The 25,964-nt window shown below is 36.7% G+C and overlaps 1 protein-coding gene across 1 annotated transcript; it reads right to left on the bottom strand.

Moving 5' to 3' along the window:
• Positions 1-1,138: 1,138 nt before the first annotated feature.
• Positions 1,139-6,087, bottom strand: LOC107756997 (homeobox protein OTX1 A-like). The gene is made up of 4 exons (XM_016574326.1): positions 5,829-6,087; positions 3,603-3,720; positions 3,215-3,366; positions 1,139-2,310 (listed from the first exon to the last, which is right to left on the bottom strand). The coding sequence occupies exons 2-4, from the start codon at positions 3,697-3,699 to the stop codon at positions 1,534-1,536; spliced, it is 1,026 nt and encodes a 341-aa protein (XP_016429812.1). The 5' UTR covers positions 3,700-3,720; positions 5,829-6,087; the 3' UTR covers positions 1,139-1,533.
• Positions 6,088-25,964: the final 19,877 nt, after the last annotated feature.

Here is a 25,964-nt window from a genome sequence, read left to right as displayed (position 1 = left end):
CATGCAGCTACAGCACAGCAGGATTCCCCTGACCAAACAAGCAAACATCGCCGTCCCGTTTATCTAACCCTATTTACCCAGCTGCTTCGCAGAGTCTTGAGGTAGCTGATAATTAAAATCGTGATTTGTCATTTTTCTGTTGGATAAATAAATCCGCACATCATTGTAAGCCACTTATTACCAGTCAGAATACCAGTACGTGTTCATCAATGTGTTCATATAACTTCATTAGTTTTTCTGTTGGATTGAATCTAAGCCACACTTTTATTCCTGCCAGAACTCAACTAATTCAAATAAGATGCTGTTCACTAGATCCTGTGACTCTGAAGCCTTATAAAACAGAAACATTTCAATTTTGATTCCATTCTGTAAAATTTCAGCTGTATAAGCCCACAGGCTACTTTGATGGAAGATTTGATGTCTTTTATCATAGTGCTGCTGCCATCATTTTTGAAAAGCAACAAACTATTTCAAGCCATCTGTTACAATGATTTTAACAGTTTAAGGACTTTCATGTCCTTTGCATTGTACTCACAGCCTTGAGGGGTTTATTGCTTTACTATAAAATTAACTCTGATTGGATAAGGCATTTATGAAGCCGTGCACATACATCCAAATAATTAAAATTCTGTATTAATGCACCTATATAAAGTCTATACATCTACAACATCACTTAGTAATGCTTATGAACTTTAGTACTGGGTTTAATGATTGTTTCCTTTTAGGGACACCACCTAACCATGGTAAAATCACTGTAATTCATAGTCTCTTGTGGACTATAGCTTTCAAATTTGAATAATTATAACCTTTATTCTGGAGCTTGGTCATTCTTGCATTTGCTTTAGAATTTGTTTAGTAAAATCTCAGATTTAAAAGTAAAACATTCATTCATGAACAAGTTTGTATGTTTTCAAATAGTAAAAAATTTTAGCAATTTATTAAAGAAAAAATATAGATGTAAAATTGATTTGCTAAATTACTCACATTATTGAGATTTATTGCATTTTTAGCAATTTTGTAAAAGAAATGTATGGTGATTTTGAAACTGTTGGTTTTAACACATACAAGGCCCATAATGCTTGTTACGTCAGAAGTCAAAAAGGAAATGAAAAACAATTTGTCTCAATTTTAAGCTTATATTTATTAAATGAACATGAATGCAAATTAGTTTTTAACATCTCACATGAGCTGTAAGGCATAAGTCACATTCTCCTCTGTAAAGAAAATCATATAAAATGATCATTGCCTTCATTGTTTCAATCAACACATGTCTCATTCGTTCAGTGCGTCGTGTCGGGAGTGCGACAAATTTGACCTTCGCTTTTTAATCTGTCCGCCGAGGGCGTCAAAGAACCCGTCTCGCTTTTGCAACACACAAGAAACTTTGGTTTCTGAACCCTTGTTCCTACGGCTCTTGTGGGAAAAGTTGGCACAAAAGTCACTACTTCTTCCCTGTGGTGTCCGACATTGAGGAAAAGACTTTCTCCGAAGGAAAACAAACAAGTAAACATCAGGAAACAACATGAATTGTCCTTACAAAACCTGAAAGCGCCAGGCGGCCTGGTCTTTGTAGTCCAAGCAGTCGGCCGCCGCCGAACTGAAGTTCAGTTTCCAGGATGAAGCCACGGCAGCCTGATCTTTGTAATCTTTGTAATCCAGACAGTCCGAGGAGCTGAACGTCAGTCCAGCGCCGCTGTACCCCTGGTGAGGGTGGTGTCCACCGCTCTGCCCGATATGGTGAGGGTGGTGTCCTGACACCGCGGCGGTGCTCAGCTGTGTGTGATGGGTGTGTGGGTGATGGTGGGTGTGGCCGGGCATTGGGGCCAAGTAGGATCCACAGTCCATGCCGCTGAAATAAGAGGCGGCATTTGAGGTCGGGTAGCCCTGGGCATAGCTGGGAGCCTGGTTGTAGGGCATGGGGTACGACGGCACTCCTGTGGTGCCCCCGCCGCCCGAGATGGCCCTCTGCATGCAGGACGCACTGGCCGGAGGGGAAATGTCTGGGAGCGAAGAGGGAGCGGGAAGCGGCGAGACCGGAGCGGGACTCCAGATGGACGAGACAGGTGTTGTTCCTGAGGACAAGCTGCTGATCAGGCCCACTCCGCTAAGACCGGAGAGGTTGGAGCCTGAGGACGAAGACGAGGACGATGAGGTGTTACTGGAGACGGCGGGAGGAGTGAAGTGGCCGCTGCTCTCTGACCCCGGGCTCTCGCGGGATGGAGAGGATTTCTTCTTCGCTGGACGGATCTTGGAACTGCTGCTGCTCTGCTGCTGCTGACGACACTTTGCCCGTCTGTTTTTAAACCAAACCTGTCGACAAACACGTCACAGTTTAATGACTGTCATGCAAATCAGCAAATATCATCTATGAGCTGAAATGTTAAGATCTGAACACCTAAAATATTGATTTAACTGCACTGACACTATCAGATGAGAACAAAATTTGAAATGAATTGAGTTGGATAATGACACTATTGTCTTTATAGCAATTTACAACGACACTGACAGTTACTGAACTGATTTGAATCAACACTGAATCTGAATTAAGCTGAATAATCTCCTTTAGAGCTACTGAAAGTGAATTTATTTCATTATGGATGAACTTTGCAGCACTGATGCAGTAATTTAACTGAATTGAATCAACACTGAATCTGAACTGAACTGAATAATGACACTATTGTTTTTTGTAGAGCTGCTGTAGCTGAATTGAAATTGTCTCATATTTGATGAACATTGCAACACTGGCCTAGTTACTGAACTGAATTAAATCAACAATGAACTAAATTGAGCTGAATAACGACGCTATTATCTTTCTGTAGGGTTGATTTACAGCTGAAATTGAACTTATTTAATAACTGATGAACTTAACAACATTGACACTGTTTTTTAACTGAACTGAATCAAGAATAAACCAACTTGAGCTGAATAATGACCCTATTTTTTTCTGTAGAGCTGCGTTAGCTGAATCGAAGTTGTTTCATAATTGATAATTTACAACATTGACAGAATTATTAAACTGAATTGAAGCAACACTGAACTGAATTGAGCTGAATAATGACAATAATGACACTAACATTACCATTAATTTCCTGTTTATGACTGTAAAGCTGCTTTGAAACAATCTGTATTGTATAAAGCGCTGCATAAATAAATATATGTGACTTGACTTGACTTAAATCTCTCAGGATTAGGAAAGTGGCACAACAACACCCACCTGCACTCTTGACTCAGGTAAATTAATTTTCAGAGCAACCTCCTCACGCATGAAAATGTCTGGGTAGCGCGTCTTAGCGAACAGATTCTCCAGTATGTCCAGCTGAGTGCGAGTGAACGTTGTTCTCTCTCTTCTCTGTTTACGAGAATTTGCTGCAATAAGGAAAACAACTTAAGTTACTAAATTATGTCTACAGATCTTCTCCTGCCCAAGTTTGAAAAGTCATGCACTTAAAAGTCCATGTGCTTTTGAATCATTTTCGGATTGACATGCATTGCATGCTTAAAAGTACAGCAAAGTTCTTATTTGTTGCTATTTTTCATAAAGACACTGCATGAAGAGACTATTTAAATGTTATCTTTAAAAAAAAAAAAAAAAAAGTGCTTACCCGGATATGCCACAGAGGGATGGAGGAGGTCCATGGTTGCCCCGCTGAGCCCCAGCCCGTTCATGGCATAAGGGGCCTGTTTGAGGTATGACATCATTGTCAAGCTCCAGAGAGACACCTGCAACAAGAATCAATTATTAAATAAATAAATAAACCAAAAACAAAAATGTGTTTATTTAAAAATTTTATTTTCCCCAAAAAATTGTTAAAAAGAGCATGCCAGTGTTTGGAACTGCCTGTAATTTTATCAACTGTATCATACATGTATTGCCCCATCACAGAATGCTGCATAATAAATAGTATTTGGATATATTAAATACACAGCCCCATTGTAAAAAAAAAACATGTAAAACGCATGTCAAGATAGTGATCAGTCTGAATATGACTAACGTCTTGCCTTTAATGATCTCTTTTTCACACTCGACTAATCAAGGCCTTCACACACCTAATTGGCATTTACATGTCATGCCCTGTTAAGCGCTCCTGACGGACGCGACACCGCCAAATGTTTGATCTTTTCTTTTGTTTACCAGAACGTTTGAAAGATAGTGCACAGTCTGAATATGACTAATGTCTTGCCTTTAATGATCTCTTTTTTCACACTCGACTAATCAAGGCCTTCACACACTAATTGGCCATTTACATGTCATGCCCTGTTAAGCGCTCCTGACGGACGCGACACCGCCAAATGTTTGATCTTTTCTTTTGTTTACCAGAACGTTTGAAAGTTGGCGGTGCAATTATGAATTTAATTAATGGTCGTTTTAATCTAACACATGGTAACAGATAGGCCTACAACGAGCCGTATATATTTTTTATATGATTTGAAATATAGCCTAATATTTATAAAACAAGTTAATTATTAAGATCCAGTCCATACGGAATGACTGAATCCACTTTGAATGAAGGCCCCAAAAAGCGATAATAGATAGTTATTAAAGAAAGCTAATATACAGATTTTTTTGGTTGTATTCACAGTACTTTTTAAATGTGTTTATATGGTCTTATCTTACATCTTACAGAACGAATGAAAAAATAAGTAAATAGATACCTTTATTTTTTTTAAACGAAATTTGCATCATAGAATCGAATAGCTGAATTATTGTTCTAAAGCTGAAGCGCTTGTTTTCCTGGACAGAAGGCCGCTCGGGATAAACTCGAGGCTTATGCGCATTTGGAATTATTTGGGAGGACCAAACTGTGTTTCGTTGCAATTGTTATGAGGCAATAGTACAAATGTATTAAGACAAAAGTTCTGTAAATGACATGTTGCGCTTTTTCTCCGTCGCTCATGCCTATGAATGGCCCCATTACTCCCACGCTGAGGACAGATAACATGGGCCTAAAGACTCCACAATCGAGCTTTAACTATATGTAAATTGCCAGTAAGTGTGCAAATTATTCTCCATAGCCATTTAGATTAGACCCAGAGGGGACTTCATTTGCAGAAGAAACCTTATCAACTAAATAAACGACAAACTCTCCCTTTCTCCTCGCACTCAGGCTCTGCAAAGTTTGTTAAATACGACTGCAATCGCGAAGTTCTGAAAGACAAGTAATTCAAGCAAAATATTGCCTATATATATATATATATATATATAGCCTATATATAAGGCATTAATTTGTCTTTGACTTAATGCAGCGCAAATTATTTTTACAAAAAGGGATTCAAAGTAAATTATCTTGTTTTATTTTCCTAAAACAAGATAATTGACTTTGAACCCCTTTTTGTAAAATAGATCGTTAAACTAAACTTAATGAACCAACTAAAATTGGAAAATTAATATTAACTTCTGCCTTATATTTTACGGAAAAGCAAAGTGATGCCTAAGTTACAACCTCAACCTGCAGTGAAGTTTACTGCACTTTTAAACCATTCTGAAAACTTTAAACAACTTAATGAACCAACAAAAATTGCTAAATTAATTTTAATAGCTGCCTTATGTTTTACGGAGAAGCAAAGTGATGCCTAAGTTACAAAGTTTGCAGCACTTTTAAATCATTCTGAAAACTTAAAAAAAAAAAATTACATTTGGTCGAATTGACAAATTAGCTTCAAAATGTAAAACTTAAAAAAAAAATATTACATTTGGTCGAATTGACAAATTAGCTTCAAAATGGATGGATATATATATATATATATATATATATATATAAAGAAACAACCTTAATTATGCACCTTTAACCTTTAGATTGGAATTTAAAATTAAAATATATTTGCTTTACCTCTTATTCTTCTGTGCTCTGTGCTCTTTTTTTCCTTTGAGATCCGTAAACTGAAAATCCACAAAACCAAGAAACTCTTTTTGGAGAGCAGTCTGGACTCCAGCAGATGGTTGGAATTGTAAGAAAACAATTAACCACAAACTTCACAACAAGTTCCCAATATGACCACAAAGCCCGTCCGCAGACAGTCAGATGCAGTGGCTCAAGAGGCTCGTTGTATCCACGCGTAATATTGAGGTGATAGCCAATGCTGACGGATTGAGATTGATCACCTTCTTGATGGCCTGTCCGTCTATGTGCAAAAGACACCTGCGGACCCGCCCACCACAGCCAATCAGAAGTCTCGCTTGTCCTTACAGATGACCGCTTTATCCAATCAGAACGAAGAAGCACTCATTAACTCCTCCTTTCGACATGACGACATATTAACCTGCCGCGTGAATGTGCGAGTCCCGAGGAGAGTAAACTATTTGAATACACGTTTAATTCGAGCCTTTAGCGTAACACTGAGGCAAAGCAAATACAAATGATAAGAATACCATTTTTCAATCGATTTACCGTTTGGTCGATTAAATGCGTCGTTTTTTTAGTGACCAAATCTTTTCTGAGCATAAAATTATAAACATTCATGAAAGAAGCTCATCCACGCATGCTTTACAGAAAATATTTTTGGGGTATAAACGTAAGTAATATTATAAACATGCTTCAATAAACGATTTTAAACGAGATGGTTACACACTTTGAAGTTAGACCGTTATTAGACATGCGCCTTCCTTATGGGTCAGTTATTTTTTTTGTCTGGATTTCTAACGTCATTCAAAACTACATTTAATACAATTCATACAAAATTAGTGAATTTATTTTTAGATGCCAGTTTCAGAATTAAAAGTAATTTCGATTGCTTGTGAAGCTTAAAAGTCAAAAAGCTAAAAAAATAAAATAAAATAAAAAAGTGGTGTAACTGTGCGTAGAAAAAGCGTCAAAGGCTGCAATTCTAATAAATAAATAAATATAGATGTAAGTATAGTTTTATATTATCATGTACTTTTATTATTTATTAAGAAAAAACAAGCAATGAAACGATTCTGTTTTAAAATCTTAACAGGAGTAGGCTATTTAAAAAATATTTGTTCGCCAAATCAAAGTCTGGTGTAACCAACATGCAGCTGTTTTGTCGTTCCAAAAAAAAAAAAAAAAAAAACACTTTTAAAACCATAAACAGAGGTGAACCCCTTAAGTAAAAAATTAAGTAGGCCTAAAAAGTTTTAGTCAGGTCACATGGATTTACAAACTTCTTGATATCCCATTCTGAATATTGGTAAAATAAATAAATAAATAAATAAATAAAAGAAAGAGAAAAAGAAAGAAAAGAAAACACTCTTTTGTAAAGTTGAATAGGCTATAATAGTTTTTTTTTTTTACATTTTCGTGTACTTAAATTACTTAGGCTAATATAGAAAACGGTATAAACCTTTATGAATAGCTACAAAGATTTACATAATCAGTTAAAGTCACAAAGTCACGATGAGGCCTACAGACAGAGCAAGTCAATCGATTGATAATTACAAATGATCATAAGGGAATTTGCCTACAAGTAATATGCTTTACTATAGGCCTATTTACAAAGTTAATTACCAGACTACTGCTCCAGATCTGGCACTACGTTCGCACCCAAAAGAACAATGATGAGATAGCTACATTACAACATAAACCCAGGAAAAACAGCACCAACTTCTGGGAACAATTTAGCACACACCTAAAACTGTTAAAGAGGCTCGTTCCCGTAAAATCAAGATATCTGCTGGCACTAACCTATTGTCCAGGGGTATTTGTGTAATCCCAAAATGCAGTAGAGTTTCCTGAGCAGTATAAACCCGTAAAGCCGCGGGATCAGCCGGCTTGAAGCGAGTGTGTGTGTGTGTGTGTGTGTGTGTGCATGAGAGAGAGAGCCAGCGACAGTGTGTGTGTGTGTGTGAGAGAGAGAGAGAGAGAGAGATTGGTCTCTTTGCCAGGCGGATTGTCGTGTCTCTTGTAAATTATCGGCGTTTATTAAAACGATGGTGCATAAAATCCCCTGTAAATCCCGGAGTTGTCAGAAAGCACGAGCGCAGTACGCGCTGATGTCACTCACCGCGGCTTCGATGAAAGAGGAAGAAGCGGGAAAGTTTTACACCTGGATTGCGCAGTTCACGGAGGCGGATCTGGTAGCCTGACTTTCCATGCCCTGCTTTAAAACCATTTACATCTGGCGGAAATATAAATATGCTATGAGATTTCCTAAAACTAGAAGTTTTAAATCTCTTTTCTCTGTTTAATCTACTTCTGTGTTCTGGCCTGTTGACGAACTATTGCAGGTTTATTTATTTATTAAGTTCTTAAGAAGTTAGTCCTGGACTGGTAGTAACTTTTTGAGAAGGTAGGCCTAGTCCTGTCGACAATACCTATCAAAAATGAAAATAAAACGTGGGCCTACGTCTGAATCGGAAGGATTTTTTTTTCTAGTGTTAGTTCCTGTGCATCTTATGAAAAAAAAAACTGAAACAGAAATTTTGAGGTCCCTGCGCCCGGCTCCCGGGAGGAAAAAACACACCCCGCCTGCAGCTAGCAGCTGATCTCAGTTCAGAGTTTACATTTTAAATCCAGATAATGTGACTGCTGCTTAGAGACATAAACCCAGAGCCCAGATCAGAACCATAACCTGAGACACATACAGGCCCTCGACACTTAACCTAAATACATTATTCAGGGTCTAATAATAGGTTGTTTGAGTTGTGTTACATTGCAAACTCAGTACAGCATGGTGTAATAATTCACAAGGAAGTGCATGTTCACACTGTAATTTAATAAGCATCAGTAATTAAATTGAAGTTGTTCCAACTTTTCTTGCCTGTTTTTCAGGGTTCACATAAACCAATTACTTTCTGTGACCTTTCCAGCTGTTCCAGTTGTTGTGCATTTTTGTCACTTCTATTTCTTTAAAAAAAAGTCTATTTAGTTTTTATTACTTTTTATTAGTTTGTTTAGTTTTTAGCACTTTAAGATAAACTAAATGAAACTGAGAAATGTTGACTTAATTGGCAACCAGATGAAATCTAATTTTTTAAATATTTTATTTTGGTTAATGTTTTTGTTACAAGTAACGAAAATGTTTTATTTTTATGGTTTTGGTTTTAGTATTTGTTAATGATAACGATAACCCTGGTGACGTCTCTTAATGATTGAGGGGAAAAGCCAAACACTCACAGTGAGTGTGGACATGAAGATAATGGAGAGGAGGGGAGAGCAGGGGAGTGTGGAGCTGTCAATCACAGCACGGGGGTCCCGCCCCCCTCATTAGGAGGGTAAATAGAAGGGAGGAGTGATGAGAGATATCTGAGAGAGATGTCTGGTTTGCTATCCTTGTGGGGACTCTCCATAGGCGTAAAGGTTTTTCTACTGTACAGACTGTATATTCTATTGCCCTACACCAACCCTACCCCTAAACCTACCCCTCACAGGAAACTTTCTGCATTTTTAGAATTTCAAAAAACTTCATTCTGTGTGATTTATTAGCTTGTTTACCCGTGGGGACCTCAATTTAGGTCCCCACCATGACACGAGTCCCCATGAGTCTGTGTGTATTCAGGTTTAAGTCCCCACCAGAATAGAAAAACAGGTACACACACACACACACACACAAAATGACACACTACACCACAACACTTCAACAGCAACACTTAGTTTGCTTATTTTCCATTTGAGAGCATCTTAGCTGTAATATAACATCCAAAATTGAAAATCTTAAAGTTATTTACTACAAAAAAGTCCATATGAATTGTTTGCTCTATTCTAAATCATACTGTCTTTGAGAAATTTAAGTTGCTATTTAACCAAAAGTGAAAATTATTTTAATCACCCTCATGTTGTTCCAAACTTCTTTTCTTTTGTGGAACATAAAAGAAGATATTTTGAAGAATGTTTGTGACCAAACAGTTTTGGTTCCCATTGACTTCAATTTTATGGACAGAAAATACATTGGAAGTCAATGGGAACCAAAACTGTTTGGTATGCATTCTTCATATATTTATCTACTTGGTTGATATTTTGAAGAATGTTGGTAACCAAACCAATTTTGGTTCTCATTGACTTGCATTATATAATGCAATATAATGTCCATAAAATGGAAGTCAGTGGGAACCTAAACTCTTTGGGTATAAACATTCTTCAAAACTTCTTATTTTATGTTCCAAAGAAGAATAAAACGTATACAGGTTTGGAACGACATGAGGGTGAGTGATGACAGATTTTTCATTTTTCTGGTGAACTATCCCTTTAAATTTGAGTCTGTTCCTCACACAAACCATTTGACTTCAGAGCTACTTTAAGACTCTTCAGAGTGCCTACAGGTTTTTTAATCAACGTCAAAGTGAGAAAATAATGAAAATTTTAATTCCTGCCTGAGCCGTTCCTTTTCAAGCCAAGTTCATTTCTGTCACCGCAGCTTTCCTCCTAAATATACTGTCTCGGCATTTCAACTACATCTCAACACCTGCTAACAAACACGAGAGGTCTATCTTAACAGGAAGAGCACATGATTTAGCTGCCAACAGATGGAAGACTGCGTTTGGTTTCCTTCAGGTCTGTCTTTCTTGGCTTGCAAAGACTCACATTATAACTTGCATGGTTGCCATAATCTCTCTCTCTCACTCTCTCTCTGGGTCTAACAATGTGGTTCACTGGTTACCATGCAAGCTCACACAGCCCCACAAGAATGTGCAGGTTCAGATCCTCGTGACCCGCCCCACAGAAACCAGAGAGAAAACAAAAAAGAGAGGGATTAAGACCTGCCTGCAGGACCCAACGAAGGAGAGGAGAGGAGAGACTTGAAAACGGCTCTATTGATAGACAGTCTCAAAACTCGCTTCCAGTGAGAGGAAAATGCCATTTTGGCTGTCATGATACTGAGTCAGTTGTAGTACTAATGTGCTTCTAAGGCAGAAATAAAAGAATACTGTTGAAGTTTAGCCGCTTTGACGTTGTCATGACACTGAACATGCATCTTGTTTTCTATTGGCTGTGTATGAGAATTAACACAACATGATACTTGCATCTTTGCAGTGTAAAAATGCACCTATAAATACTTATACAGATGCCAGATAGAGGAGACCAATAACAATTCAGTAAAAGTGTTATTTTAGTATATATAGTATTACATTTTTTTTTTTTTATATTTTGAATTACTTTTTTATTTTCATTTTAATTTTATTTAGTAAAGTTGTTGTTTTTATTTTAAATGTCTACACTGTAAAAAATAAAAGAAATCCATAAAATAATAGAAAAAGTGGAAGCTCATTACACGGGACATTATCCATTAATTTTATGGACATTTCTGTTACCTCTAAAACAATGCAGCGTAAAATTCAAAATACTAGTAAAACAACTGTAAAAAACAAATACGGAAAATTCTTACAAATTATTACAGTATTGTGCACTATTTTTTACAAATAGTTTTAATTAGTTTTTATTTCAGTTTTAGTTATTTTAGTACATCAAATTAAACTAAATGAAAATTTTATTTAATTTAAGGTTTATTTAAAGTAACAAAAATAATTTTTAATGGTTTAATTTAACTATAATAACCCTTCTATGCAAATAGAATCCAACATGTTATGATGACCTCATCTTTATCAGCTACATTCTGAAAACTGAACATTCCATCAATGTCCAAAATGGGTCAAAGTCAATTGGAGATCTTTAATTTCTAAATAGCATTTAGAGTTGACTGCTTGAGGAGCATCAATGCATCTGTGCATGTGCAAAACACGCCATCACGTTCCATCTGAACATGTACCTTCTGTAAATACACAGTATATGGTGCCCATAATATATGATGACATATGGAAATTACAGACATAAGGAAACTCTTCCGAATCATATATATTTCCTGAAATAGAAACACTGTAAAAAGTGAAATTTTAAGAGGAACTGACTTTGAGAAGCCATTTCTTCCTGAGCTGACCCTTAAAAATGACTTTTGCTGGTATATCCTAATGTTGTCAGATGGATTCAGTCATATTATTGAACATATTCCAGTTCATTGTGATGGCCCCACATTTGCAGTGCATTTTAAGTAATCTAACAGGTCACTTTGTAACCATATTCAGAAACGTGAGCAAACAGCAGTCACTTCTTCCTCGTAAGCACCTAGTTAATTTCTGTTTCATAATCTCATTACTTGATATCACACCAACAGATTATGTGAGCCAATCTCCTAATTACCATGTGCATTAAAGTGAATTGAAATAGTTAAGCCGTCCGGTCATCAAACTAATTACAATCTATTGATTATGGATCTGAATCTTTATCTTGAGCTAAGTGGATTCACCATGGCAACCGACGCGGCGCTGGCAGGTCGCCATACAAATGTCAGAATCGATCAGATGGAAATTGACTATTTAAAAAGGCTGTGCGACATATGGACGAACCCCACTGGAATAATGCTTTTGTACAGGCCAGTGGACCCGCTACCACTGTTCATAATCAGCAGCCAACGTGTTTTGGCTGGGTTGAGCCGGTTATTGTCACTGAAACATATGACAAATTCAGATAACAAAGACTGTCATTTATGTAATCAGTGTTTTGTTCTCTGCATTTTTTAAAAATCCTTTAGTGTCCCAAGGCAATTATCTGTCAGGAATCACTGATAAACCAACTGCAAAGTGTCGGCAGGCAAAACCACGTGACATATCTATATTCAGACAAATATATCATTAAAAACATAGACAGATGTATAGGCAAATAGATAAATGACACATCACCAGCTCAGTGTCTGGTCTTATTGTTCACTAGCGTGTATCAACTTACCTGGCTGCTTGCCAGCTCTACCTACCTGTTCGTTGTCTGCCATCATCGTCTGTCTTCATCCCAGCACACTGTCTCAGCCTCACCATGCAAAGAGACCCACAGTGACTATTCAGCTAAGTCTATGCTCAAGATTCTCAGCCATATTATCTCACCTGTGATCATCTCTTGCTCTCTCCTGAAGCCTGTAATAAAGCTCTATTAGACCGTCATTTACCTGTGTTGTCTCCTTCTGTTTGCTCACAGATATATATCAATCAAATTATCAATCACTAGACAAAAGACCATTTTTGGGGAAGTAATTTTGCACAAATATTGTGTAAAATAATATTTATATCTATATATAATTATATCTACACAAACACACACACACACAATAAATATTACTAGTTGCACATACAAGTAAAATAAAAAAATGTGTGATTTGCTTTATATTTGATTATGTGACACTTTCCAACACATTTATGCATGCATACTTGCGCGCACACACTTATCCATATGTAAAGTTACTTCACACTCACTTACATGCAGCCAGATAATAGGACAGTCCTGCCATATCATAAATGAAAATGATAGCAAAAATGATTTGACTAGCAGGTTTATATTTTCCTGGCAGGCAGCAACAATTAAACCTGAAATAATGTCAACAACAATCGCAAACATCCAGAAACTTTTCGGTTCATTTTTGCAACATGTCTTGATGGCTTTCCACCTTTTGTGAAAAGCATATATTACAGGCATACGACTTTCACTTAATCTGCAAAGCTCTCGAAAGCTCCTTAAAAAAGCTCCCTCTAAAACTTCAGTGCTTCACAGTCTTTTGTGCGTCTGTTTTATTGCGCTTCACCCTGTTTGCTTTAGATAACAAATCTGCTGCTCACCCTCAGGGTAAAGGGAGCATTACAAATTAATCCCAGCTTTAATAAGTCCAGAGTAAGCCTGAGTTTTCCCTCCGTAAGAAAGAGAGAGAGGGAAAGAGAGGGTGGGTCAGTGGGGAAGATGAAAAGGAAGAAGGGAAAGAAATATATTAAATCCTGTGATCACAGCCGGCTTGTCTTGTTTGTCATCCCTTATTTTTTATTTAATCCTTTGCTCTGTAATCCAATTTGTCTATCGGAGTTTCGTCAGGGCATCAACCTGCCCCATCCACCTTTAAAAAGCTTGCGTTTACTGTCTAAAATTATATTTCCTCTTTCTACTTCCATGAAGGGACCCGGTTTGAACCTAGAACACACAATCTTATTGACACAATTATTTCTGTTTAGTTGAATTTATGTACACTGCCATAAAACCGGAAACTGCAAATTACGAATTTTAGTTTTGTTGACTCAAATCTAAATTTAAAGCTTTATGAAAACATAACTAAAATGGTACGAAGGTTTTCTTGAGGATTTCAGTTTTTACAGGAATGGGAAGGCGTTCAGCATAACTCTGTTCGTTTGCTCTCAGATGTGTGAGAGAGGATTAAAGATCTTGATTTAATTACTGAGAGAGGATGAGTGCTCAAGCACACTAACTTAAGAGCCGTGCTCAGTGGCAGATGAGTGGAGAGGAGGAAACGACAGAAAAAAGATGCTATGGATCTGGTTAATTAATTATATGTCCTATATCAGGGGTTTTCAAAATGGGGTCCAAAGACAAGAAAACTGAACATTTACTGAAACTGTAATTATGACCATCTCACGCTTTTTAAAGACTGGTCAGAAATCATGTGATATATATATATATATATATATATACATACATATATATATCTGGCCAGAATTGTGGAATGATGGATGGATGGATGGATGGATAGATCGAACGAACAAACAAAATTGCAGATGATAGAATTGCAGATAGAATATGGAAGTATGGATGATAGAATTGTGGATAGAAAGAATTATGAGTTAAACGAATAAACGAATGAATGGATGGATGGATGGAAGGAACTGTATATAGAATGAATTATGGATGGATGGATGGATGGATAGAATTTTAGACAGAATTGTAGATAGAATGGTGGATGGATGGTTGGATAGAATTGTTGATAGAAATAAGGATGGGTGGGTGTAACTGTATACAGAAAGAATTATGGATGAGTGGATGAATGGATGGATGGATTGTGGAATTGTGGATGGAAAGAATTATGGTTGGATTGAAGGATGGATGGATGATGGATAGAATTTTAGACAGAATTGTAGATAGAATGGTGGATGGATGGATGGATTTGTAGATAGATAGAATTATGGAAGGAATTATGGATAGAATTGTGGATAGAAAGAATTATGAATGAAATTAATAAACGAATGAATGAATAGATGGATGGATGGAAGGAAGGAACTGTATATATAAAGAATTATAGATGGATGGATGGATGGATTATGGATAGAATTTTAGACAGAATTGTAGATAGAATGGTGGATGGAAGGATAGATCGAAAGAACGAATGAAATTGCAGATAAATAGAATATGGAAGTATGGATGGATAGAATTGTGGATAGAAAGAATTATGAATTAAATGAATAAACAAATGAATGGATGGATGGAAGGAAGGAACCGTATATAGAAAGAATTATGCATGGATGGATGGATAGAATTTTAGACAGAATTGTAGATAAAATGGTTGATGGATGGATGGAATTGTGGATAGAAATAAGAATGGATGGATGGAACTGTATACAGAAAGAATTATGGATGGATGGATTGTGGAATTGTGGATGGAAAGAATTATGGATGGATTATTGAAGGTTGGATGGATGATGGATAGAATTTTAGACAGAATTGTAGAAAGAATGGTGGATGGATGGATGGAATTGTAGATAGATAGAACTATGGAAGGATGGATGATGGATACAATTTTAGACAAATTTGTAGATAGAATGGTGGATGTATGGATGGATGGACAGAAGTTTAGATCAAATGGTAGATAGATAGAATTGTAGAAATAATAGAATTACAGATGATGGCGTGATAGAACTGTAGAGAGACAGAATGGTGTATGGATAGATTTGAAGATATATAGGACTATGGGAAGGCTACAGGTGGATGGATGGATACATGGATAGATAGATTCTTGCATTACTGTATCGTTGCAAGATTCAACAACAGCTTTAAAACATCACAACAAATGAAGGCTTCAATAACGGTACACTTCAATCTTCTGAGGCAGGAGCCACACACACACACACACACACACACACACACACACACACAAGCACAATGACAAACCCAGCCTGAGCTCTCTCTGTCTCTGTCTCTGCTCAGTAGGTTATAGACCGAACAGAGCGGCATAACAGATCCTCATAATCTCATGACAAAAGCTAAAAGGTGTCCTCCTGTTCAGCGAGCAGGCCGAGTGTATGATCCGCGCAGCCTCCCGCAGCTCTGGCTCTCTGTATCAGAGCCCTCAAAGACACTGGGACGGGAGCGGCGGGGGAATATATATATATATATATATATATACATACATATATATATCTGGCCAGAATTGTGGAATGATGGATGGATGGATGGATGGATAGATCGAACGAACAAACAAAATTGCGATAGATAGAATTGCAGATAGAATATGGAAGTATGGATGATAGAATTGTGGATAGAAAGAATTATGAGTTAAACGAATAAACGAATGAATGGATGGATGGATGGAAGGAACTGTATATAGAATGAATTATGGATGGATGGATGGATGGATAGAATTTTAGACAGAATTGTAGATAGAATGGTGGATGGATGGTTGGATAGAATTGTTGATAGAAATAATTAAGGATGGGTGTAACTGTATACAGAAAGAATTATGGATGAGTGGATGAATGGATGGATGGATTGTGGAATTGTGGATGGAAAGAATTATGGTTGGATTGAAGGATGGATGGATGATGGATAGAATTTTAGACAGAATTGTAGATAGAATGGTGGATGGATGGTTGGATAGAATTGTTGATAGAAATAATTAAGGATGGGTGTAACTGTATACAGAAAGAATTATGGATGAGTGGATGAATGGATGGATGGATTGTGGAATTGTGGATGGAAAGAATTATGGTTGGATTGAAGGATGGATGGATGATGGATAGAATTTTAGACAGAATTGTAGATAGAATGGTGGATGGATGGATGGATTTGTAGATAGATAGAATTATGGAAGGAATTATGGATAGAATTGTGGATAGAAAGAATTATGAATGAAATTAATAAACGAATGAATGAATAGATGGATGGATGGAAGGAAGGAACTGTATATATAAAGAATTATAGATGGATGGATGGATGGATTATGGATAGAATTTTAGACAGAATTGTAGATAGAATGGTGGATGGATGGATAGATCGAAAGAACGAATGAAATTGCAGATAAATAGAATATGGAAGTATGGATGGATAGAATTGTGGATAGAAAGAATTATGAATTAAATGAATAAACAAATGAATGGATGGATGGAAGGAAGGAACCGTATATAGAAAGAATTATGCATGGATGGATGGATAGAATTTTAGACAGAATTGTAGATAAAATGGTTGATGGATGGATGGAATTGTGGATAGAAATAAGAATGGATGGATGGAACTGTATACAGAAAGAATTATGGATGGATGGATTGTGGAATTGTGGATGGAAAGAATTATGGATGGATTATTGAAGGTTGGATGGATGATGGATAGAATTTTAGACAGAATTGTAGAAAGAATGGTGGATGGATGGATGGAATTGTAGATAGATAGAACTATGGAAGGATGGATGATGGATACAATTTTAGACAAATTTGTAGATAGAATGGTGGATGTATGGATGGATGGACAGAAGTTTAGATCAAATGGTAGATAGATAGAATTGTAGAAATAATAGAATTACAGATGATGGCGTGATAGAACTGTAGAGAGACAGAATGGTGTATGGATAGATTTGAAGATATATAGGACTATGGGAAGGCTACAGGTGGATGGATGGATACATGGATAGATAGATTCTTGCATTACTGTATCGTTGCAAGATTCAACAACAGCTTTAAAACATCACAACAAATGAAGGCTTCAATAACGGTACACTTCAATCTTCTGAGGCAGGAGCCACACACACACACACACACACACACACACACACACACACAAGCACAATGACAAACCCAGCCTGAGCTCTCTCTGTCTCTGTCTCTGCTCAGTAGGTTATAGACCGAACAGAGCGGCATAACAGATCCTCATAATCTCATGACAAAAGCTAAAAGGTGTCCTCCTGTTCAGCGAGCAGGCCGAGTGTATGATCCGCGCAGCCTCCCGCAGCTCTGGCTCTCTGTATCAGAGCCCTCAAAGACACTGGGACGGGAGCGGCGGGGGACAGGGAGCTCTCATCTCTGTCTTCCTCGTTTCCCTGAAAGAGCTTGATGCTTCAGATATTGCCGAGTGACTCACGAGGGAGTCCTTGTGTCTGAGGACTTCCAATCTGGCTTCCTTTTCAGAGCGAAAGCTTATAAAACACACTTGTGGATCTATTTGTGAGTGTGTAATGTCACTGCCTTTCATGTGAAGTACATCATTTCTGAGAGGAAAAAAGAAAAGCCTCTTTCCTCACTCTTTTTCTTCTCTAAAATGGAGATCGTTGAGGTAAAAACGTGGTTCATATCTGGGCGTTATCACGGTATATATCTTGCTGTGACGGCAGAAATGTGTTGACTTGCTGTACTAATTATACCATGGTATATATATTTGCACATTGTACTGTGGCCCCAAAAATATTTGGGAGCTTTAGTCACAATTAAAAATGTGTGAATTTCATTGAAACCAAGTAACATCTGCAAACGTTAGAGATTTAATTATTTTTAACCAACTGGTGTCAAGGTGATTTTTATATATAAAGATAATATAATATAATATAATATAATATAATATAATATAATATAATGCAAATACATTTATATATTTTTGGAAACCACTGACTAAATAAATTATTTAAATTTTCCTTTTTGGGTGAACTATGCCTTTAAGGGGTGTTGCTAGGAATAACAGGAAATGGAATTTAGTTTCTCAGTTGCAAAGTATCATCAAAACTTGCCACATTAATATAAATTCTACTGTATCGTTGCAAGATTCAACAACAGCTTTAAAACATCACAACAAATGAAGGCTTCAATAACGGTACACTTCAATCTTCTGAGGCACGAGCCACACACACACACACACACACACACACACACACACACAAGCACAATGACAAACCCAGCCTGAGCTCTCTCTGTCTCTGTCTCTGCTCAGTAGGTTATAGACCGAACAGAGCGGCATAACAGATCCTCATAATCTCATGACAAAAGCTAAAAGGTGTCCTCCTGTTCAGCGAGCAGGCCGAGTGTATGATCCGCGCAGCCTCCCGCAGCTCTGGCTCTCTGTATCAGAGCCCTCAAAGACACTGGGACGGGAGCGGCGGGGGACAGGGAGCTCTCATCTCTGTCTTCCTCGTTTCCCTGAAAGAGCTTGATGCTTCAGATATTGCCGAGTGACTCACGAGGGAGTCCTTGTGTCTGAGGACTTCCAATCTGGCTTCCTTTTCAGAGCGAAAGCTTATAAAACACACTTGTGGATCTATTTGTGAGTGTGTAATGTCACTGCCTTTCATGTGAAGTACATCATTTCTGAGAGGAAAAAAGAAAAGCCTCTTTCCTCACTCTTTTTCTTCTCTAAAATGGAGATCGTTGAGGTAAAAACGTGGTTCATATCTGGGCGTTATCACGGTATATATCTTGCTGTGACGGCAGAAATGTGTTGACTTGCTGTACTAATTATACCATGGTATATATATTTGCACATTGTACTGTGGCCCCAAAAATATTTGGGAGCTTTAGTCACAATTAAAAATGTGTGAATTTCATTGAAACCAAGTAACATCTGCAAACGTTAGAGATTTAATTATTTTTAACCAACTGGTGTCAAGGTGATTTTTATATATAAAGATAATATAATATAATTCATGGTTTCTGAAGCATTAAATGGCACAACTGTTTTCAACATTGATGATAATATAGTATAATATAATTCCTATGTGAATATATTTTAAAAATTAGATTTTATTTTTATATTTTTGTTTTAATTTTCGTTAAAGTTTTAGTAATTTTCTTGTGTTTTGGTCATTTTTATTATTTTCTTAAATGTAAAGATAATATAATATAATATAATATAATATAATATAATATAATATAATATAATATAATGCAAATACATTTATATATTTTTGGAAACCACTGACTAAATAAATTATTTAAATTTTCCTTTTTGGGTGAACTATGCCTTTAAGGGGTGTTGCGTGTGTTTTATATATATATATATATATATATATATATATATATATATATGACACATGGATGACAAACTATTTACCCAAGTAACACACAAGTAGCAGCACTGATATCGTACATTATATTTGGCTTCTAGCTAATACACACTTGGCTTTAAAAGGATAGTTCACCCAAGAATTAAGATTTGTCATCATTTACTCACATTTGTGTTGTTCCAATTTTTTTATTTCTTTCTTCCATTTAACATATTGGTGCAGAATATTCTGGCTGATCTATTCAATATAATGAAAACAACTTGTCGCTGAACAAGGCTTTCTGTGAAATTTCAGGCTGTTTCTCACACAAATAGCACACGAGCCATATGGACTACTTCTATGATACATTTATGACCCTTTATTTTAAATTTAGGAGGTTTGGTAGCACCAGTCCTCACTTTGAGGGGAAAGAGCAGTCCAGACAATCAGCCTAATTTGTATTCTATGGAAGAAAGACAATCATATGGCTTGGAACAACATAAGGAGGATAGATTTATAAAACCACTAAAAATCCTGATAAAACTCACTAACGTTTGTCCAATTGGCCTTTCGTTATCATGCTCACGCTCGCCGACTCCAAAAAGAGCAACATTTCACATCTAATTACCCAAAGCTTCTTCTTATGTTCTTAAACTCTAGAGAGAGAAAATTTTATACAAACAACAATAAAAGGATCTGCGCTTCTCCGCAGACGTCGCTAAAAAGACAAACGCTGACCAGCACCAGATGTTACTGGACCGAGCGACATTGAGCGCAATCAAAAGCGGCCAAGAAGCGAGGGAGGAGGGAGCGAATAAATTAATCACTTGCTTTTCTCTCTCTTTGATGGAATTAAGCTCACTCGCTTCTCAACGATCGGCCTTGCTGTGTGAATGTCCGTGCATTTAACATTTTTTTCACTCTCTTTTTACTGGCACCCCCTCCAAACTCGCTCTCTCTCTCTGTCTCCATTCCTGATGGGAAGCATTAGGCCACCCAGAGGAGATGAAGAACAGAGAGAGAGAGAGAGAGAGAGAGAGGTAATCCCTCCGTTGTGTAGGGGTGCATGCCCCTGTCCTTTACCCCCACATTATCCTCTAAAAATCCTCTCTTCATCCCCCCCGTCTCTCTCCTAGTGTGTCTGCATTTACATACAGCAACAATGTGTGTTGCACCAGACTGATTAGTTGTAGGGGGAGGTGTTTGGTGAATGCCTGTGTGTTTGTTAGCATTGGGAATCGAAAACCGGTTCTGGAACCAATGATTTCTGTGGCATTCAGTTCTTTTGCAACCAGATGGATTCGGGTCCCATTGACTTCCATAGTATGGACAAAAAAAAAACAAAAAACTTACTATGGAAGTCAATGGGAACCACAACTGTTTGGTTACCATCATTCTTCAAAATATCTTCTTTCATGTTCCACAGAAGAAAGGCAGTCATTCAGGTTTAGAATGACATAAGCGTGAATAATGACAGAATTTTCATTTTTGGGTGAACGATCCCTTTAATGGTTCTTGAGTCATTTTGAGTTGTGGCGCTGCTGAATCTACAGCCAAGCATCAGTTGTGAGTTTGCAATCTGAAGCTGCATTCACGCTGATAGCAATGTAGAGCTATCGTCATTACTGAAAATAAAATAAAATTATTTTAATTCAATGTTGCCAGGGTAACATTTGTCACTTTCATTTAGTTTGAGTTGAGTTTTAAGTTGAAGTATAGATATATAGACAAAACTATAATAAAAATTGCAAACCACACAAGAAAATTATTAAAACTAAAATGAAAATGAAAACAGAAAATATACAAATGAAATCAAATTTGTGATATTAACAAAATCTTAATAATAAAATAATAATAGTATCATATCATAGCTCTCTCAAAACAACAAGAGTATTCAAGTTTGAAGAGGAGAGCCTTGTACAAATCACAAACGAAAGACTTTAAACAATCAATCAAAAAGACTCGACTAACGACTGACTCATTAACTGCATCAGTCAGAGCGGTTCTCAATAACTCACAGACATGACTTTAGTCACGTCTAACTCATACATTAACCGACAAATGTTACTGTTAGATGTGATTAATTAGTGTAGGAAGTATAGATTTTGTTTAGTGTACTTGTTAAGTACACTACTGTTAAAAAGTTTGGGGATCGAAAGATTTTTTTTTTTTTAATGTTTTGAATGAAGTACCTTATGTTCACTAAGGCTGTATTTATTGGATCAAAAATACAGTAATATTCTGATACTATATTTTATATTTTTATAATAATTGATATATTTCATTTGTAAAATATTTTCTATATTTATAATATTTTATTACAATTTAAAACAACTGTTATCTATTTGAATTTTCAGCATCATTACTCCAGTCTTCAGCGTCACATGATCCTTCAGAAATCATTCTAATATGCTGATTTACTGCTCAAGAAACGTTTCTATTATTATCAATGTTGAAAACAGTTGTGCTGCTTATGTAAACTGTGATATACTTTATTCAAGATTATTTGATGAATAGAAAGCTCAAAAGAACAGCATTCATTTGAAATATAAATCTTTTGTAACATTATAAATGTCTTTACTGTCACTTTTTATTTAATGCTTCCTTGCTGAACAAAAGCATGAATTTCTTTAAAACAAATAGACTTTTCAACAGTATACTGTATATAATTTAGGCCAGTTTTACAGGGCTCTTTTCCAAAGCACTAAAAGGATCATTAAAGGAATTGTTAAGGAACTGAAATATTTAAGTGAAATGCATTTAAAACAATGTAGGGAATCTCCAGAGACCCATGTGGAAATTTTGCTTCATTAAATCCTATCTGGTTATGGTAGGATGAGAATATCTTCTCTCTGGGACTACCAAATAAATAGATTCATGTACTGTAATTTCAAGTCCAATCCATTTAAAAAAAAATCCTTGTTTTGTTTTTAACAAACACCATTTTCTGAGTCCCATCAGGACATTCACATGTCAATCAGCATCCCATCTCAGTGGATGTCCCTCAAAACACAAAACAAACACAACAGCCACTAAAGAAAAACAAGAGCACTGAAGTTTGAAGAGCGGCGCGGTCTGTCTTTATCAGGTGGCAGGTAAGAGCGTCTGCGCCGGTTCACATGTGAATGGGCCTCTAATTAGCTGCATATCTAACATTGAGAGCTCTGTGGAGTAAATGACGCTCCATTTAGGACAGAGCCTTTGGCTAAGACTTCAGTTTCTTCAGCATATCCTGAGTGTTTGTTTATCTGATACTGAGGTGGGAGGGAGAAGGAGGGAATGAGGAAGAGAAAAAACACTTATAAAAGTTAGCAAAGGGAGAGAAGTGTTACCATTTCACTTACAAAATAAAAAGTACTGTGGGAGTAATAACGTTGAGGAAGCTATTTTGAACCTGTTTGCCAAGCTATTCATTATTAAGCTCCAAACAAAGTAGACAAAGAAGATTGAAGCTATTGAAGCTATTTAGTGAGTCAACATCTTTTAAAATACATAAATCATCTCATTTATTGTTATAATCAGAGCAGTAGTTTATGCCACTCATCTCAACTCAATTGGCAGATCAGATGAACGGCAAATCCAAGTGAGCATCCGGCGAGTTGGGTCACATGTGTCGGTTCAGCTGGACGGTGACTATGCTGAGTAAGAACATACACTCTGCTAATGAATGCATGTTTGCCCCCAGCCTTCAGATCAGCACCCAGAAACACACCTCCCTCCCCCTGCGCTCTGACCACCTGCCCCTGCCTTCTTTATCTCCAGATTTCCAGACAATGCCCAAGGGATCCTGATGCCTAATCCTCTCCATCCCTCTCTCTCTCTCTCTCTCTTTCTCTCCATCCCCCATCTCTTTTCCCAACACCCCCCAATGTACCCAGACTCCCCCTCATTTTTTGTTTGGGCATTTGATGCCAAGAATTGCCTAAAATGTGATAACAAAAACTATGATGAAGATGCAGGGGAGGCAATGAAGTAACATGAGGCTGGAAATGTTTCTCTGGAGTGGGAGTTTAGTAGGGTTGGGAATTAAGGTGTTGGGCTCCATTTCCTCAAAAATACTGGGATTAAATGATTTATGATAATCATTTCGGTTAAATGTTAAATGAATTGTGTAAAAAGACTCAAAAACAGTGCATTTGACTAATAACTCACAGAATCCATCAAAACGGTTCTTGATTTCTGTTCTTAACACTGCAGCTAAAGCTCATTAGAGTTAAATCGGTAATTGTTGACTGATTGTTCAAATGACAATGTATAGTAGTAAATGATACTTTTATTTAAAAAAAAAAATACTGTATATATATATATATATATATATATATATATGTTAGTATTCTTGTTTTTTAATCTAAATAGGACAGTTGGTGCTTCCTCAAAAAAAAAAAAAATTGTTCATGGAATTATTAAGGAATCAGAATTGTAAAAGGAATCAGAATCAGAACCTTCATTAAAATTCCGTAAGATGTCCTACAGTTTTTGTCTCTTTCTCATCGTCAAATCTAAAGAATTTGACATATCTCCTTTTTCATATTTCCTGGTTAAAACATAGTCAAGCTACCCTTTTAAAAGCTTAGTTAGCTATTCACAAAGTCACTAAAACAAAGTTGCTGACTACACTGAAGCTATTTAAGGGTCAATACCATTTTAAATACATAAACTACTGTTCAAAAGTTTGGGGCCAGTAAGATTTTGTAATGTTTTCTTATGCTCACCAAAGCTGCATTTATTTGATCAAAAATACAGTAAAAACAGTAATAATGTGAAATATTGTTATTGATCATTTAAGATAACCATTTTAATTCAAAAATCAAACTGACACAAATCTTCTGAACGGCAGTGTAATTATCAAATAAAATTACTCATTTTTACAATCTGAGCTGTATTTATCTGCCACAAAATCAATGTGTAAATTTACATCCAAACACAACTAAACACAAAATATTTATATAAATTATTTGAAAACATAATAATTAACCACATTTAGACATTTTGCTACAAAAAAAAAAAAAGACGTAACCACAGCGACTGTACAGAGATTCAAATGAATCAGAAGAAAATAGAATCTTTCCAGAATCTGAACCAGAATCATTAAAGAATCCCAAGCCTACAGTTTGTTGTCTCTTTGCCATCTTCAAATCTAAAGAAACATGACAATTCTCTTTTCCATATTTCCTGCTTAAAACATCCTTCTTTATGTTCCTCTAGAGTTTCATAGTTAATACCAGACCGGAGAACTCCCCTCCCCTCCACACCCATCCAAACTCAAACTCAAACACAGACTAAAGACTAAGACTAAACTAAATCTGCAGAGGCCTGTGAGGGACTACAACACAGATTCCCCACGAGTATCCCGTTCCCAGTGCGCTCCTCCTTTCCATTCTGTCAGAGGATTTGGACTTGAAACTCTTAGTATGTCTAGCTCTTGAAAGATTATAGCAGTTATACCATTTGAGTTGTTTAAGAACGCCATTCTTGCATGGGCCGGGTCAAAAAGACCCCAGCGCTGATTACAAGCTGAAGTCCAGTGTAAAGCTTGGCAGAGAACTTTAATGAATGGTAAGCTTCTTTGGCCGTGTGCTCCCTAAAGAAGCGGCCTGATAATATACTTAAGGCAGGACGCAGAGTTGTTTGTGTCAAAGCCAAGGCACTGTTTGGCTGTCCCGCTCACGTAGAGGGGCTTAACACCAGACGGACTAACAATTTACATCATTTACATCGCAAGGCCGCTCAGGGTTCAGAGAAGCCTCCAATAGCAACTAACACGAGCTTTTATTGTTCAATTAAAACAGCAAATACTGTCCTTGACCTATTTTGGAAGCTTTTCCGAAGATCTGCAATATTTATGTACAAAGAGCCACTGATTTATTCCCAAACATCTATCTGAAGTGAAAGTTTCTTTTTTTTTTTTCTTTTTTGTTCTCAACGGGTTTTGCTTTAGGATCCAGATTTCCCATTAGACATAAAATGGAAACCCAACACTGTACCAATATGTTTATCATTCAAAAGTAGACATTGCCAAA

The sequence above is a fragment of the Sinocyclocheilus rhinocerous genome, unplaced genomic scaffold (assembly GCF_001515625.1).
Source record: "Sinocyclocheilus rhinocerous isolate Xijiao unplaced genomic scaffold, SAMN03320098_v1.1 scaffold953, whole genome shotgun sequence".
NCBI lineage: Eukaryota > Metazoa > Chordata > Actinopteri > Cypriniformes > Cyprinidae > Sinocyclocheilus > Sinocyclocheilus rhinocerous.
The sequence above is the reverse complement of the archived record's forward strand: the minus strand, read 5'-3'. Positions and strand labels throughout refer to the sequence as shown.